The sequence below is a fragment of the Phycomyces blakesleeanus genome (genome assembly GCF_001638985.1).
Source record: "Phycomyces blakesleeanus NRRL 1555(-) unplaced genomic scaffold PHYBLscaffold_2, whole genome shotgun sequence".
Lineage (NCBI taxonomy): Eukaryota > Fungi > Mucoromycota > Mucoromycetes > Mucorales > Phycomycetaceae > Phycomyces > Phycomyces blakesleeanus.
This window is the reverse complement of record NW_017265135.1, coordinates 1123466-1140340: the sequence shown is the minus strand read 5'-3', so window position 1 is coordinate 1140340 and position 16875 is coordinate 1123466. Positions and strand designations below refer to the sequence as shown.

The following is a 16875-nucleotide window of genomic DNA, read 5'->3' as shown; positions in this document are numbered from 1 at the left end:
CTTTGTCCTGGTATTATAATTTACATGCATTCGGTGACACGATCTGAACAACGTTGGACCTTTGTACGACTAGGGGCAAGACGATGTAACTTGAGAGACAAAAGAAAAGAAGCGTGCTATCCTGTCATGATCCACGATGTCAATTGTATTTTGGATATCCTTATCTGAGCTATATTCTGGTCAAGACGAATTTGGTGAGCACAAACAGAAAGGCAATATCAAATTTCCTTCAGACGCTCTAACCCTTGTGATTATTTTTGGCATTTGAGAGTACAATTGTTTTATAGTGTCGTGCTAATTTGGGTACAAGGACACGCCTTTAAAGGAGATTGTGGTTACTGCAGAACAAAAAAGGACAGAGGGGTAGTTGTATAAAATTTTCTATTAGAAATGCTGTAGATTCTTCTAGCTTTGAAAGGAAAGACTTTTATAGGCATATATTATATTTAATTTTTGTTGTTTTGTTGTTGTTGTTGTTGTTGTTGGTACTGTTAAAATAAAAGTATCAAGATTAAATTACCCAATACCCTGCTATTTTTTTGGTTCTTTTTTTGGAAAAAGGAAATTACAATTATACTTTCTTTGTTGCCACCTTTTTCATATTCCATGAAATTCTTTATTTAACTCGTCAATAGTGATAAAAAGCATCAATTTATCTTTCTTTGTTTCTTTGCACATCTTTAACTTGACAAAAACCTGCTCAAAGGTAGAATATTGAAACAACAACCAGAATAAAATAAAATAAAATAAAAAATCTCCCACAAAATCATCTGAAATAATGATAATAATTTATAAGCAAGTCATTTTTCAGCCATGTTAGTCAATTCATATCAACCTCAACAACAGACTTTGCCTGAACCTCTTCCTTTTCATCAAACACTATCTTACACAGATAGGTTAGTTGCCAACTATCATAGCCATAGCAACAATAACCATAGCAACCATATATACCTCCACAATAACTATAACAACCATACTTATTATCTTGCTTTCTTTTTATTGTTAACCTATACAATATACGTACACTATATATCTACATTTAAAAGCAACAGGCCATACTACATCAACCATCAACATTTTCTACCATCTCCAACGAATTCTGTTAGTCCTGCCCGTAGTCCACCAACTCCTGTAAACCATTCAATGGATCAATTTTCGCCTCACTCTCATTCGTCTTCTCTATCAATGATACACTCTCCTGTCGTACGCTCTCCTGTCAATTGCTCTACAAAGTAAAATACTCTTTTATTATTATTATTATTATTTATCTATAATACACACACGTATATATATATATAAATACTTCTCTCTCTCTGCGTGTATGAGCATATTGATATATATATATATATATATAAATCCTAATGATTCGGCCATGGGTCCCGACACAACTAGTGTGTAACCCATGCGGTTCATGCTTGAGCTCGGATATTTTGGCCCATGCGAACAAGGTTGACTACACATTTTTAATTCCTTACTGATTTTCTCCTCTCTCTCTTTTTTTCTTTCAATATCTCTCTATCTCTCTATCTATTATTATTATTACTATCAACCCCTTATTCCTTCAATGTAACAATAATAGCCTTCGATTTTATATCGGACTTGACGGTAAGATATATATACAAGTACATCGTTTTGTGTGTGTGTGTGACAAGAAAAAAATATTCATTTCTTTTTTATTTTTGATTTTTACTTTTATTTTTAATGAATTGAAGCACCAACAGCTGCAGCACAAAAATTAGAAGAGTCTCCATTGACCTACCTCAACAAAGGTAGATCAAAATTGACCACACAATTCTTGTTTATCTCTAGTATTAATCGATCGATCAAAATCAAAAAGGCCAATACTATTCAGTCACACTCAAGGATACAGAAACAAGTCATGCCGATCAGATTGTAAAAAGCACAATAATCATCATGTTCAACGACGAGTCACATCGAAAAGTGGCTCAGAGCTACTGGAAGTTCTGGTTAAGTCAACAAAAAGATGCTCAGTCTGCAAGAGCTATTGACATTGGCAAGTATCACGCGAACACATAAAATAAAATTATATTTATAATAATAATAATAATAATATCACTAGTGATAGTAGTTATAGTAATAAGAATCTTAATAATGCATGCAAGATTTTATTTTATTCTAAAGAAGAAAAGCAAATTTATATATACATCATCTAGACACCAGCCGTTCTTCGGGAGTTCATAATGCAGAGTACTCCTCATTTGATAGAATAGCCTTTGAGTGGAACACAAAAAAAGGGGCCGTGATCAACATTCGATTCAACTGTCTTTCTACGGATTTTTCACGTATCAAAGGCGTCAAAGGTATCCCACTCCGTCTTCAGATGGGTACCCAAGTCGTTGGAGAACAGCACATTGAAAAGGCCTACTGTAGAATTAAGCTATTCCGTGACAAGGTACACAAGTATCCAAGCAACATATACACATATTAGTCCAAAAAAAAGCAAAGACTAAAGATTTGTGTAATTTAATTTTAGGGCGCAGAACGCAAGAATAAAGATGATGCAAAGCACATCGAGCGTCAATTAGAGAAACCACGAGGCAAGTTCTTGTATTCAATCATTTATTTGTTTTTTTTTTAAAAAAAAAAGCTTGTTATTATGATATCAAAGAACAACTATGAATTCTCCGTCTGTTTTTAACATACCCCCCCCCCCCCTCTTTTCATGTATATCAAAAAAAATATTAGGCAAAAATGGCGAACCTCACCCACTCTGGTTAACCTATTCTCAAACTCAACCTCAATCAATCTTTCGTGAAGTACTTGAGACACCCTTAGTTGGCTCCACAGATAGCCATTTGTCTCATACACGTGTCAGCTCAACCAATGGCAGTCTGGGCAGTCCCAAAAGCAACGGCAGTGTCAGAAGCATTTCTAACCACATCACACTCCCTCCTCCAACGACAACAGATATTCAACTCTCGCCTCATAGTCTAAAACGCGCCTATCCCAGCAACTATCCTACACACCAAACCCTTGTTCCAGATGTCAGATCCCCTGATGGTTCCACAAACTCCCATTCTGCTTGGTTCCACAGTCAACCACAGGCTACCGACATTGACCCAACCTATGTTGTCCAGCGAAGACGCCGCATTGCAAGTAAGAATCCCAATTGTTTTTTTTTTTATTCTTTCTTTGGTTTATATCTCATGATTCGTTATTAATTATTAATGATTTTATGTAAAATCTGATTTATTTATCTGCTGGCTAACAGAACTTAGTTTCTTTGCACGATTTGATGCCAACGAAGTCCACCGGGCTATTTATCTTGAACATCTCACCATTCAAGAGCTTATTGGCAAAATATCAGCCAAAATGAACATCAACCAGCAAGTAACCCGAATAGTCCGCCACGTCTCAAAGCAACAACAATCAGACGAGTTGGTAGTATGTGTCGATGATTCTGTAGTCGAAGACATCAAAGAAGAACAGGCGATGGATGTCGATGTCAGCCAAAATGAAGACGGAACCCTTACTCTCATACTGCGTTATTGATTTATCTGATCATAAAACAAAAAACAAAAACAAAAAAAAAGACGACCTGTTCTTCTTCTCTTTTTTTTCTTTGTATTTTCTTTGTCTTTCTTCCTTTGAGCCATTGTAACTACTACAGACTGCTTGCTCTTAAAGGGTTCCCAAACAAAGAGAGATAGAGAAAGAGAGAAAGAAAGAGCATCTTTCCCATTCGTACATAGCCAGATCTTTCATTGTTTTTTTTTATTCTTTCTGTTTATGATTTTCTTTATTCTTCATTTCTCTCTCTCTCTTACTCTTACTCTTGCTGCTGCCCTTTAACGCTTTCCAAACAAAAACCAACAAAAAAAAATCGAATAAAAACAAAGGTCGTTAAGCTGTGCTTCGAAATACAAATATTACATTTGTTGTTATAATTATAATTATTATTATTTATTTTACATTAATCACAAAACAGATGTTTATATTTTTATTATTTTTTTGTACAAGACAAAACACAAAATGAGTTTGAGGGGGGGTTTTTTTAGAGGGGAATTATTACAAGAAATGCAGTTTCATAGTAAAAGAAAAGAAAGAACAATGTGCATACACATGCACTCACAGAGAAAGAGAGAAACTCGGTGGGCAGTGCTGAATTATGTCGCATGATTTACTGGCCACCCATCTCCTTGGCGAGTTCTTCGGAACGCTTGATGACATCATTGATATCACCCTGCATGTAGAAGGCAGTTTCGGGAAGACCGTCGTGCTTGCCGTCCAAGATTTCCTTGAAAGAGCGGATGGTATCCTGGAGAGGGACAAGACGACCCTCGTAACCAGTAAAGACCTGGGCGACAGCGAAAGGCTGGGACAAGAAACGCTGGATCTTACGGGCACGCTCGACAACAAGCTTATCTTCCTCAGACAACTCATCCATACCAAGAATGGCAATGATATCCTGGAGAGACTTGTAGTTCTGGAGGATCTGCTGGACCTGAGTGGCGACCTTGTAGTGCTCGTCACCGACAATACGGGGATCTAAGATACGGGACTTGGAGTCAAGGGGATCGACAGCGGGGTAGATACCCAACTCAGCAATCGAACGAGACAACACAGTGGTGGCATCCAAGTGAGCAAAAGTGGTGGCGGGGGCGGGATCGGTCAAATCATCAGCGGGCACATAGACGGCCTGGACAGAGGTAATGGAACCGTTCTTGGTGGTAGTAATACGCTCCTGCATACCACCCATATCGGTGGAAAGAGTGGGCTGGTAACCGACGGCAGAGGGAATACGACCCAAAAGGGCAGACACCTCAGAACCGGCCTGAGTGAAACGGAAAATGTTGTCAATGAAGAGCAACACATCCTGACCTTCGTCGTCACGGAAGTACTCGGCAATGGTCAAACCAGTAAGAGCAACACGAGCACGGGCTCCTGGGGGCTCGTTCATCTGACCGAAGACGAGAGCACACTTGGACTCACCCTCGAGCTTGATGACACCAGTCTCCATCATCTCGTGGTAAAGATCGTTACCCTCACGAGTACGCTCACCGACACCGCAGAAGATGGAGTAACCACCGTGGGCCTTGGCGATGTTGTTGATCAATTCCTGAATCAACACAGTCTTACCGACACCAGCACCTCCGAAAAGACCAATCTTACCACCACGGGCATAAGGAGCCAAGAGATCGACGACCTTGATACCAGTCTCGAGAATCTCGGGAGTGGGGGATTGGTCAACGAATTCGGGAGCCTCAGCGTGAATGGGACGGGAAGACTTGGCGTTGATGGGACCACGCTCATCAATGGGCTCACCAATAACGTTGATGATACGACCAAGGACCTCCTTACCGACGGGAATGGTAATGGGGGCACCGGTATCAATGACCTTTTGGCCACGGACGAGACCTTTTTTTTTTAAGAAAAAAGAAGTAATAAAAAAGTGTGTCAATTTTATATGATTATTATTATTGGTGATACTTTAAAAACATGGCGCGAAATGCACCAATAAAAAAAACAAAATCATTTCCCAATACGCACAAAGCTACATTATTGTGTGTTCATTTTCTAACGTATCGGTTTCCCTTTCCTTCAATTTCTCTTTATATATATATATATATGTGTGTGTGTGTGTGATATTACCTTCAGTACCGTCCATAGCAATGGTACGGACAGTGTTCTCACCCAAGTGCTGGGAGACTTCGAGAACGAGACGACCACCGGTGTGGTCCTGAACCTCAAGAGCGTTCAAAATAGCGGGGAGGTTATCCTGCTCAAACTGAACATCGACAACAGCACCAATAACGGAACTGAATTTTGTGTAAGATAGGTGTATAATTGAACTGAACTGAATATATTGTTACGTACCGAATCTGACCGGGAGCAGCAGCTTCGGAAGCATAGCCACGGACTACAAAAAGAAATTATTCAAAATAAATAAGTACAACCAAAATATATTGTGTTTTTAATAATTAAATAAATAAATAAATAAAAACATAAAAGCATAAAGTTATAACAATGAAGGCTGTCAATGTTGAAAACATATTTAATAAAATTAACACTAACATTAATATTAACATTAACATTACTGCTATTACTATTAAAGAAGAAGAAATAGGTACTCGTATAATTGTACTTATTTATTGTTTATTATTGGCATTATAATATTACCCTTCAAAGAGGCCTGGGCACCAAGAGGCTGAACAGCAGCACGGGCAACGTTGACAGACTGAGCGCGGAATGCGCTAGAGGCGACATGGCCAAGTGCACGAGAAATGTACATTGTGTCTATACCACGAAAGTATAGGGAAAGGGGTGGGGGGAGTTTATTTTGGAGAGTAAAGATTTTTTTTTTAGAAAATAAAATAAATTCTCTCATGGCTGGGAACGGACATTAAATCTCCATGGTAACAAAAAGGTAGGGGTAGCTGGTTGCAAGGGAACTAAGTAAAAAAAAACCAAAAAAAAGTTACAATTGCTACGACGCGTCAAGTTGATGTACCTTGATTTATTCAAGTCAATCAAGACAATTACACATATACAGACACACACCTAATGATTTTCTGATGTAGCTGCTTATATATATATATATATACATACTATAAATTGTACAATTATGTTTGTGTGAATCTGAATAAAAGCAAATTACATACAATGGACAATAAATCATTTTGAATATCCACACAATAGGATACAATAAATCACTTGGTGCACACACTCGTACTCACTTAATAGCCGCGTATAAATAAATTCATATACATTACTTTAATTCTCCGTCAGCATAATTAATTTATGTGAGGTTGAAAGTGTGGCTGGCCCAATAATAGCCGACGTCATCGAAATAAGAATAACACAGCAAGCCTTGGACCCCTCCCCTTTAATTTTTATTTTTATTTTTTATGGTTCAATATTAATTGTATAGTGTATTTTATTATTATTTAAATTGGCGATACGTACATCATATAAAAACTACCTATAGCTATAAAGTAGTTTCAGCTACAAAAATATAAGCTTAATAAAGAAGTTGTTTTTCAAAAGAGGTTATAAAAGCTATAACAAAGCTTAATAATTATCATATAAGAAATGAGGATAAAGAATTCTAAGAATAAAATATATATATAAAAAAAATCAACTTCCACCCCCCCCCCCCCCCCCCCCTAGCGCTATTGAAAAAAAAAAAAAATTCAGGCCAAAAAAAAAATTATCCAGTCGTCTAGCTACAAGGTTGCCCAGTTTTTTTTTAGTTCCTCTCACCTAAACCGTCCTTTTTCATAATGAACGTTTTTGCCCGGTCTGCTCGTGTTGCCGTTGCCGCTGCCAAGCCTGCTCGTCTTGGTAATTGACATCAAATTGTACAAGACACATTAGATTGCAGACGTTAAACTTTTCTATTGTGTATTGTTGTTTTTTTTTAAGCTCGCTTCTACGCTTCCGAGGCCTCTGTCACTGACAAGCTTCGTTTGACCTTTGTCTTGCCCCACAAGGTAATTAACGAAAAAAAAAGAAAAGAAAAAAGAACATCGACCTTCGTCCTCATCCCACTCAAAAAACTCATTCACTTTTCTAATACTACTCTGCATATTATTTACTACAGGCCATCTACAAGGCCACCGATGTCCAGCAGGTCAACTTGGCTGCCACTTCCGGTGACATGGGTATCCTTGCCAACCACGTCCCCACCATTGAGCAGCTCAACCCCGGTGTTGTCGAGGTTGTCGAGTCTGCCGAAGTGACCAAGAAGTTCTTTGGTAAGGGGCTTGATGAATTTGTAGAACTATCGAATACAAATATAAGACGCGTAGAGAGTTAGATTCGTACGAGTGTCTGGATATATCAATTGAACCTTTATTTTCTATAGTCTCCGGTGGTTTCGCTACCATCAACCCTGACTCCTCCCTCAACATCAACGCCGTCGAGGCCGCTCCCCTTGAGGATTTCTCTCTCGAGGTAAGAAACATATTTCGAAGAGAAAAAAAAACAGAATCCTGATAATGTATAATGTATAATAATCGACTTCTTTTTCTTTTTTTTAAAAAAACAAACAAACAAACACTATTATAATTATCATTATCATTATTGCTTGTAATCAGAATGTCCAGGCTGGTCTTGCTGAGGCCCAGCGTGCCCTTGCTGGTAACGGTTCCGAGGTCGAGAAGGCCGAGGCTAAGATTGAGGTCGAGTTCTACGAGGCCCTCCAGTCTGCCTTGACCAAATAAAGCAGAGTAATAAAAAAAAAGAAAGAAAAAATTCCCACCTCGCACACAAGACATTGAGTATTTAATGTATTGAATATATAAAGTATAAAAAATAAAATAAAAGCAAGGAAGACTTTTTGTGTTAACTGTCAACTAAAAGAGAGTAAATTGTGTTTGGTACAAAGGACGTGTATAATATCCCTTCTTTTTTTTTCTTTTCGTCTTATGTTTTTATTGTGTTCACAAAGCAACCTTTTGTGCCAAAGTAATTTTGTCACCTATAAACAAGCAGTAAAGATTATTGTTTTTTATTTGAAAGTTAGTTAATCAGTCAATTGGTTGTGTCGGGATTTTTTTTTATGTATCAAACACTTACCCAAACTCAATGCAATGCCTTGGGTCTTGCTACGAATACGGATGTGTCCAGTAATAGGACCTTCGCCTGCTTTCTCAATGCTCAGATTTGCCAATGCATCCTCGCCTAAAAAAAAGAGGGCGCCAAAAGGTTTGATTAAGACAGAGATATACATTATGATGTGGTATCTGATCAATTGACTTACCGAACACGCTCTTGGCATACATATTGGCTGACAGGAAGCCACAGTCACCCTCGAGTTGCTTTTCGGGTGTCAGGCAACTCATGTTGGTAGAGGCCATGATATGGTCAAGGTAGGTTCTCAAGTCACTATCACAATTGCAAAGAACTTAGTTTTCATGCATATTTTTTTTAAAAAAAAATTGTGATACTCACGAAATATTTGTGTTGACATTGACCTTGTTTTCCCATTCAAATTCTGTCCACATACTACGGAACTGTTAAAAAGAAGAAGAAGAAATATTAGCTTTTTGGTTCCTTCCTTTCTCTCTCTTTTTTTTTTTAAAAAAAAAAATACACCCCCCACCTCTTAAGAATTTTTTTTCTTACCTGAGTCTCGGTGCAGGTGGCGGGTTTAATGTAGTCCATGATATCAATATGGATATCATTGAGCACAACACAGTTACCCTCTGATGTACCATGGGAATCATAGACAATGTTGCCAAAGATAACACCAGTCTCAGTCGAAGAGACCTTGATAGGTGCCTTGATTGAAAGGAAGGAGTGGGGTGCCAAATTGTGGGTAACAGGGCGGTCTACAAGCTTAAGATCACCAAGGGTGGCAAATTCTACAGTTAAGTTCTGGAGAGTTTCCGAAGTTTGATTGACAATCAAGACATCTGTTTTTAGATACAACAATACAACATATATAAAAATTGTTAATAGTCTTCTTTTTCTTCTTCTCCTTCAATATACTATTTATATTACCCATAAGAATGTCATATTGGTGAACATTAACTACTGCTTCGGCGTACACAGGATCGGAGAAACCAGTGAGCTGCACAATACGGTTCAACTTGGACATAAGATCGTCCTTGGAATCAAGAGACCCAGTAGCGCGAGACAGGTCTTGCTCATACTCGTCAACGGTATCATCACCAGACTTCTTTGAGAATTGTCTAAAGACAATAGCATCATCAACCTGAACTTTGACACTAGTTTTGTCTTTTGCCTTTGAATCTAATAAACGTTTCTATATATACATATAATAGGTTAATACACCCATACACCCATACACCCATACACACACACACACACACATATATATATATTACCTCTTCTGCCTGGATCTGCTTGGCATAAACAGCATGCGTTTCCTCAAGGTAAACATGGTCTACAACCTTGTCTTGGGAATAACTTCCGACGACGCGCAAGTCCTGCATGATACGATCGTACGAATCCTCATCAATCTGGAAAGCAACAAATTGCGACTGACCAATACGAATAATACTAGTCATAATCAACATGGCCTTTGATATTTATATTAATATAACAATGAATAAATAAATAAACATAAGTCCCCCCAAAAAAAAACATGCATGTATTGTGTGTGCGTTTGTGTCTATGGACTTACTTCTGCTTTGCGGGCATTGGCAAGAGAGGAGTCAGAGACAACCTTTCCGTAGCGAAGTGCCAGTTTGGTCAATGTAGTGGCCAATACGGTACCCAAGAAGTAATCACCATTGAGAATAAGAGCTAATAAATAGATGTACTGTTAGATTTACTTGCTTTCATATACATTTTCACCTCATTGTTGTTGCTGTTGTTGGTATATTTAATGAGCTTATTTACCTCTCAGAGGAGGCTTGGAAGCCTGCTTAACTGCTTCTAATCTAGCAGCATTGCTGGAGGTAGAAGTATAGGCACTCTCGGTGGCATAGGTTCCGTCCGCAAGAACGCGTCTAGGAGCAGCAGTTCCGGAAGGAACGGCAGATTTGGCTTCATCTGTGGTGGACTCCTCATCATCTGCCTCGGCAGCATCCAGCAATTTTTGCTCAGAGGCCAACAAGGGAATCTCACCAAGAGCACAACGGATCTGCTTCCATGCCTCATCAATCTCCTTTGCAGAGTTGGAGTATTCACCGATAATCCAAAGAGCACCACGGAACACCTTTCCAGACTTCATGTCCGTAAATGTCTCGAGAAGTCTTTCGAGAATAGATGCACGCAACTCGGGGAACTTCTCAACTACTTCACGAACAAATGAAACGACATCAACAGCAGAAGGATTGTTTGAGTCGCCGAGGAACTCCATCAGTACGTGGACTACGTTGGCAGCCACTTCAGAGAAGCGGATGGCACATGTGTGAATAGATTGGATCAATAGTTGACGGTATTCGGTGTTCTGCATATGTATGAATTCAGTAAACGAATCCAGGTATTTATAAGCAAATCGTCCTGTACCTTTTCATACTCTTGATCGTGGGTCTTTGTGAGCTCCTTTTTTAAGAAGAGTATGACTTCCTGTACATTTCTAGAAGAGACCATATCCATGGCAATACGCAATGCCTTGCGTCTGACATCAATGTCAGGGCTTGACAGAACACGCAGGACATCCATAACCAAATCATCCAAAATACGCTCATTCTTTGAGCGAATATCTTCTAATCTATCCAACACAATCAGCTTGACGTTGTTATCAGACTCCTTGACAACAAGGTCAATGTAACAAGAAGCAGCAGCTACGTAGTAAATTTTCCAAAATATATATATATTAATTTTCTTGGCTCTCCATATATATATATATATATGTGTGTGTGTGTGTCAGTGTGCAATATCTTACCTTTAATGGCAGCAGGGTTAGATGTCAAAAATATAAGAATATTTGCGGCTTCGTATTTAACAGAGTGGGATGTGGCTGACAAAAGTTCTGATACGCATCTAATATAAGCACCCTTTTATTTTAAAATAATAATAATAGTAATATCATTAGAACCAATCATTTACTATCAATAATCACTCTCACCTTGTTCGCTGCATTAGTTTTGCTATCTTTACGGATCAACTCGATAACAGCCAGTTGGAGTAGCTCATCATAGGTAGAAACCAAGCTGAAAACTTGGGTCAAGTAATCTACGGCCAAAGGCTGATCGATATTGCACAGAACAACAAAGGCGTTTCTTCTACAGGTCATATCTGCTTCCTGTCAAAGATGTTATTACCCTCGCTTCTTTCTTTTGCTGTTATATATATATACAATCGCTATAATTATCATTTGTGTATCTTACCGAGATCAAGAAGTTCTGAATGACCTCTGGTGCATCTGGGAAGAGCATCTCAAAGTGTTTATAGATAGAACCGATAACAAACACGGCATTTTTGCGCACATATGAGTGGCGATGTTCCTAAAATATTACAAGCAGTGCTATAAAAGTAAGAAGACATAAAACACATACACACATTGATAGAATTTTCATCTCTTTCTCTCTCTATTATTATTATTATTTTAAAAAAATATCCATACATATACACATATATGCATATATCATTCTTTCCCTTTTTCTTTCTATTTCTATTGATTTCCCCTTTATACAATATATAAATCAATCAATAGTTTACCAGACATGCTCTAACAGAAGGCACCAAGGGCTCCAACACGTCAGCTTCTTTAATCTTGCACAAGAATCGAAGAGTTGCGCCTCTAATGTACTCGTTGGGATGTTGCAAATCATTGCGAAGAGCATTGCTATAGATAGTACCAGAAGATTCAGTTTGGACAAGGCTCATTTGATTGCTTTTTTTTGTTTTGTCATTTTATTCTGCCGTCCATCACATACCACACCAAGATGAACTCTTCCTTCAGCTTGCCATCTGGCTTTCTCTTGGGACAGATTTCCCAGTAGAAATGCAAGAGCTTTTTGAGTTGCTTGTTTTTGGATGGCAATACAAAACGAATGACGTGTAAGAGGAGTTTCTCCATGGGATCACCATTGACCATGATGACCAACAACTTCTTCATTGTCTCAATACGAGCTTCATCGGAACCCTTTTCAAAGGCATGTTGGAAGTCTTGAAGAGTAGGTTGATCAGTCGCGTCATCAGGATGAACGAGTGTATAGCACAGGTCGGTAGCCATGATTTTTTTAGTATTATTACTGTTGTTGTTCTTATTGTGGTGTAGGTGCGTGTTTGGAATAAGGCCAAAATAAAATAAAGAGAAATTAAAGAGATAGAGAGAGAGTTTGTGTATATGTATAAAAGAGAAGGTGAAGAATAGATGCGTGTCAAATTTAGAGAGGATATAGACAAACGAGACAAAAGAGGATTATATTGAAGATGAAGCTGACAGGAAGATTAGATTCCAATCGAGCGTCTCGAGTGTGTTAAAGTCTTCTTGCAACAAGAAAAGTAAGGACGACCCCCTCTTCTCTCGAACCGGCGATTGAAAAAATCGCTTAGGTGCTTGTCATTGATTGGCAGCATTGCTTGATTGCTGACGTCAAAAACCCAATGAGCGGTACAGCTTATTAGTTTCACTTTAGAATTATATCTGATTCTTTGATGATTGCTTTTATTTCTTTAAAGAAATAAATAAACAAAAAGACTGTGTTGGCCATCTTGGAAAAGACATATGGTAGAAACATGTATTATTTTTGTGACTCAAACTGGTATCAAATCTATCTAATAAACGATATTTTTGCAAGTTATACTATTTGTATAAAACGAGTATAAATATCAAGCTTCAAGTCTATCAAGTTAATTATATGAGGAAGCTGTAAAGAAAGAGAGAGAGAAAAAAAGGAAAGAACAAGTGTGTAAAATATAAAGAAGTTTAAAGAGTTGCCAAATAATAGATAAAGATGAATAATGGTAATCGGCTTTGCGTATATATATTCTTCTTACATTGCTGTAGTATATGATGACATATTCATTACAGTTTTAATATTTCAAATATATAAGATTACATATAAGATTCTTGTTCAGCTTAATAAATCAACGTTTTTATATTAAGCCTCCTCCTACTCTTCACAGTAATAATGATAATATCATATCATATCATTTGCTACGCTTGTAAGTAAATCTTGCTTTTTTTGGTCTGATGTGAAGCACTTTTTTTTTTATTTTATTTTATTTCATTTTTGTAATCTTCTTTTGGCGAATAAATTCCGTGAATTGGAAAGGAAGAATATTGGATATCCGAATCCAAATATGGTAATTATTAGGAAAATTCAATGTGGGTCTTTTTTTTCTTTTCTTTTAACGCGTCTTGCCAACTCAAAAGGCACAAAATACTCTTTTGTACCTTTACATAAATTTCTCCTTGTCCACCCCCTTTTATTGTCACTATTGTTCTCTATGTAATGATAACCATTTCTATTCTATTCTATTATATGTTAAGCTCTTTTTAACAAAATAATCATAAATTAGTGCTTGTTTTTTTTTTATTCTTTTTTTCTTACATATCAATTAGTAATAAACATTTTTTTTCTTTGAGTTTGATTACCATGATATTTGTAATTGTTAGGTAAAGTAGTAGTAATGACTCGGTACAATTGAATGCCGCAAAATAATATATTTTTTTTAAAAAAAAAAAGTTAAATCAGAGTGAAATTCATTGGCCTGTACTGTACACATTATACACAGGCTCACTAAGCATCTGTTTCTATTCAGTCATTGGGCGGAGTCTAGGGCCGATCAAAGATGATAACTGACCGGAATTTTATTTTATACTATACTATTTTCTTTGGATGTAAAAATAAAAATAAAAATATATATTTTATATATAAAGGAAAAAGTTTGTGTGAAATTTCAAATGTGTGTAAAGTGCGTAGATTTCCTTCCATTCGGGGAAAAACAATAATAGCAAATGGTCCAGATATTTTGACAAAATGGCTCTTGTGGCCCATAACTTGGTAAGAAGAACGAGAGGGGAGTCACACCCGGATTTTTTTCCTTTTGGGAATAAAAAGGGAAAAACCCTGCGAAACTTGGTCCCAGCTCATCCTTTTGATTTTAAATTTTCTTTCCAAAAGCCAGCTTCTTCCCAACTTAATTTCAAGCAATGGTCCTCGCAAACAAGCTCAACGTCTGGCAGAAGCTCCAGCAGCATTACGATTCCGAGGGAAAGAACCTAGTTATCAAGGATCTCTTTGTCCAAGACCCTGCCCGCTTTGACGAGTTCTCGCGTAAATTTGTCGGATCTGACAAGACTTCCACTGAAATTCTCGTTGATTTCTCCAAGAACATCGTCAACAAGGACACCCTCGAGCTGTTGCTTGAGTTGGCCAAGGAAGCCAAGGTTGAGGAGATGCGCAACAAGATGTTCGCTGGTGAGCACATCAACTTCACCGAAGACCGTGCCGTACTCCACGTTGCCCTCCGTAACATGTCTGATAAGCCCATCCTTGACGAAGGACAGGATGTCATGCCCGAAGTTCGCGATGTTCTTGAGCACATCAAGGAGTTCTCTGAGGCCATTCGTTCGGGTGAATGGAAGGGTTATACCGGCAAGGCTATTACTGACATTGTCAACATTGGTATTGGTGGTTCTGATCTTGGCCCTGTCATGGTCACCGAGGCCCTGAAGCCCTACGCCAAGAAGGGACTCAAGGCCCACTTTGTGTCCAACATTGACGGCACTCACCTGGCTGAAGTCCTCAAGAGCATTAATCCCGAAACATCTCTGTTCATCATTGCCTCCAAGACTTTCACTACTCAGGAGACCATTACCAACGCCACTTCTGCCAAGGAATGGTTCCTTCAGACTGCCGGTGATGTAAGTATTCAATTGATTTATTTCTGCATTGTTGGGAGCATACACCCAAATATATATTATATAAAATCATAAAAAGAAAGGGGATATAGAGGACGCGTTCATGTGAGTTTGTGAATTCGGGGATTTAAATATAGTGCTGAAACAAAAGGGAACTAAGCTTTGTGTGCGCGTATTATTTGAATTGGCTTGGGTTGGGTTGGGGCTGCAAAACACAAAGTACAGAATTAACAGACATTCCAAACTAATATATATATATATGCATGTATGTATTGAATAATTTCTTTGATTTTCTGTATAGATTGCCCACGTCGCAAAGCACTTTGTTGCCTTGTCTACAAACACCAAGGACGTCACTGCCTTTGGTATTGATGCCAAGAACATGTTCAAGTTCTGGGACTGGGTCGGTGGTCGTTACTCTCTCTGGTCTGCCATCGGTCTCTCTATTGCAATCGACATTGGCTTTGATAACTTTGAGCAATTGTTGTTGGGTGCCTATGAGATGGACCAGCACTTCCTCAACACCCCTCTCGAGGAAAACATTCCTGTCCTGATGGCTGTCTTGGGTATCTGGTACAACAACTTCTTTGGTTCCCAAACTCAGGCCATTCTTCCCTATGATCAATACATGCACCGTTTTGCCGCTTATTTCCAGCAGGTAATTATCAATCTTATAAACATACTTGTTGCATTTCTAAACATTCTCCATTCTGTATTTATATCCACAACAGGGTGATATGGAATCCAACGGCAAGTACGTTTCTCGCGAGGGCGATATTGTCGAGACCTCCACAGGTCCCATCATCTGGGGTGAGCCTGGTACCAACGGACAGCACGCTTTTTACCAGCTCATTCACCAGGGTACAAAGCTGATTCCTTGTGATTTCCTTGCTCCTGTCGAGACATTCAACCCCATCTCTGGTGGAAAGCACCACGAGATTCTTCTCTCCAACTTCTTTGCCCAGACCGAGGCTCTGATGGTCGGCAAGTCCGAGCAGCAAGTCCGTGCCGAGATGGGTGCCAAGGTTGTCGAGAACATTGTCCCCCACAAGGTCTTCAAGGGCAACCGTCCCACCAACTCCATCATGTTCCAGAAGCTTACTCCCTCTACTCTCGGCTCTCTCTTGGCCATGTACGAGCACAAGATCTTTGTCCAGGGTGTTATCTGGGATATCAACTCCTTTGACCAGTGGGGTGTTGAGCTCGGTAAGCAGCTTGCCAAGGCTATCTTGCCTGAACTCCAGACCGAAGGCCCTGTTACTTCCCATGATCCCTCCACCAACGGTCTCATCAACTACTACAAGACCCACAGAAAGTAAATCCATATTAAATATATATATATATATGTTTTATGGTTTTATTCTCTTTTTTTTTCTACCTTTTACTGTTACCTTTTTCTTTATCTCTATTCCTTTTCGTATATTGTGATTTTTCCCCCTCTGCCTCTACTTTCACCTCTATCTTAACATCCCTTCTACTTCCATTTACCTTTTTGCTTGTGAAGCTTCATATTTTTTACTCTTTCAATCAAATAACCAAAACAGCCAAAATTCTGTCTCTTTTCAGTAAAACAACAAAAATAAAATCTGTGTTTATGATATATTGAATTCTTTTATATATTT

The 16875-nt window shown here is 38.4% G+C and overlaps 5 protein-coding genes across 5 annotated transcripts; 3 read left to right on the top strand and 2 right to left on the bottom strand.

The window, feature by feature from the left end:
• Positions 1-672: 672 nt before the first annotated feature.
• Positions 673-3883, top strand: PHYBLDRAFT_179097 (CP2 transcription factor). The gene is made up of 11 exons (XM_018438100.1): positions 673-706; positions 812-896; positions 1053-1232; positions 1580-1599; positions 1707-1769; positions 1838-2018; positions 2081-2094; positions 2175-2413; positions 2495-2537; positions 2707-3117; positions 3233-3883. The coding sequence occupies exons 2-11, from the start codon at positions 814-816 to the stop codon at positions 3511-3513; spliced, it is 1515 nt and encodes a 504-aa protein (XP_018297466.1). The 5' UTR covers positions 673-706; positions 812-813; the 3' UTR covers positions 3514-3883.
• A 48-nt stretch (positions 3884-3931) lies between these two features.
• PHYBLDRAFT_129919 (hypothetical protein) lies at positions 3932-6257 on the bottom strand. Its single transcript, XM_018429317.1, has 4 exons — positions 6142-6257; positions 5839-5881; positions 5614-5780; positions 3932-5379 (listed from the first exon to the last, which is right to left on the bottom strand). The coding sequence occupies exons 1-4, from the start codon at positions 6251-6253 to the stop codon at positions 4142-4144; spliced, it is 1560 nt and encodes a 519-aa protein (XP_018297465.1). The 5' UTR covers positions 6254-6257; the 3' UTR covers positions 3932-4141.
• A 987-nt stretch (positions 6258-7244) lies between these two features.
• Positions 7245-8186, top strand: ATP16 (ATP synthase F1 subcomplex delta subunit ATP16; the record flags this gene model as incomplete). Its single annotated transcript, XM_018440330.1, has 5 exons — positions 7245-7305; positions 7387-7454; positions 7565-7718; positions 7829-7917; positions 8061-8186. 5 exons carry the CDS (start codon positions 7245-7247, stop codon positions 8184-8186), a joined length of 498 nt encoding a protein of 165 aa, XP_018297464.1.
• A 44-nt stretch (positions 8187-8230) lies between these two features.
• PHYBLDRAFT_121158 (hypothetical protein) lies at positions 8231-12837 on the bottom strand. The gene is made up of 15 exons (XM_018428784.1): positions 12318-12837; positions 12100-12226; positions 11769-11885; positions 11507-11683; positions 11324-11435; positions 10945-11222; positions 10333-10885; positions 10115-10236; positions 9816-10010; positions 9469-9733; positions 9091-9380; positions 8917-8978; positions 8726-8850; positions 8542-8646; positions 8231-8443 (listed from the first exon to the last, which is right to left on the bottom strand). Exons 1-15 carry the CDS (start codon positions 12614-12616, stop codon positions 8406-8408), a joined length of 2865 nt encoding a protein of 954 aa, XP_018297463.1. The 5' UTR covers positions 12617-12837; the 3' UTR covers positions 8231-8405.
• A 1648-nt stretch (positions 12838-14485) lies between these two features.
• On the top strand, positions 14486-16867 carry PHYBLDRAFT_35069 (hypothetical protein). The gene is made up of 3 exons (XM_018440045.1): positions 14486-15256; positions 15555-15911; positions 15985-16867. Exons 1-3 carry the CDS (start codon positions 14543-14545, stop codon positions 16570-16572), a joined length of 1659 nt encoding a protein of 552 aa, XP_018297462.1. The 5' UTR covers positions 14486-14542; the 3' UTR covers positions 16573-16867.
• Positions 16868-16875: the final 8 nt, after the last annotated feature.

Coding starts and splice junctions, on each gene's coding strand:
- PHYBLDRAFT_35069 (XM_018440045.1), top strand. CDS start 14,543: ATGGTCCTCGCAAACAAGCTCAACGTCTGGCAGAAGCTCCAGCAGCAT. Junction 15,257..15,554: donor TCCTTCAGACTGCCGGTGAT/GTAAGTATTCAA, acceptor TTTTCTGTATAG/ATTGCCCACGTCGCAAAGCA. Junction 15,912..15,984: donor TTGCCGCTTATTTCCAGCAG/GTAATTATCAAT, acceptor TATCCACAACAG/GGTGATATGGAATCCAACGG.
- PHYBLDRAFT_129919 (XM_018429317.1), bottom strand. CDS start 6,253: ATGTACATTTCTCGTGCACTTGGCCATGTCGCCTCTAGCGCATTCCGC. Junction 5,882..6,141: donor TGCCCAGGCCTCTTTGAAGG/GTAATATTATAA, acceptor TTCTTTTTGTAG/TCCGTGGCTATGCTTCCGAA. Junction 5,380..5,613: donor TGCTATGGACGGTACTGAAG/GTAATATCACAC, acceptor TAAAAAAAAAAG/GTCTCGTCCGTGGCCAAAAG.
- PHYBLDRAFT_179097 (XM_018438100.1), top strand. CDS start 814: ATGTTAGTCAATTCATATCAACCTCAACAACAGACTTTGCCTGAACCT. Junction 1,770..1,837: donor ATTGACCTACCTCAACAAAG/GTAGATCAAAAT, acceptor AAAATCAAAAAG/GCCAATACTATTCAGTCACA. Junction 2,538..2,706: donor TGATGCAAAGCACATCGAGC/GTCAATTAGAGA, acceptor AAAAAATATTAG/GCAAAAATGGCGAACCTCAC.
- PHYBLDRAFT_121158 (XM_018428784.1), bottom strand. CDS start 12,616: ATGGCTACCGACCTGTGCTATACACTCGTTCATCCTGATGACGCGACT. Junction 11,684..11,768: donor TTCAGAACTTCTTGATCTCG/GTAAGATACACA, acceptor CATCTTTGACAG/GAAGCAGATATGACCTGTAG. Junction 9,734..9,815: donor AGCAGATCCAGGCAGAAGAG/GTAATATATATA, acceptor ATGTATATATAG/AAACGTTTATTAGATTCAAA.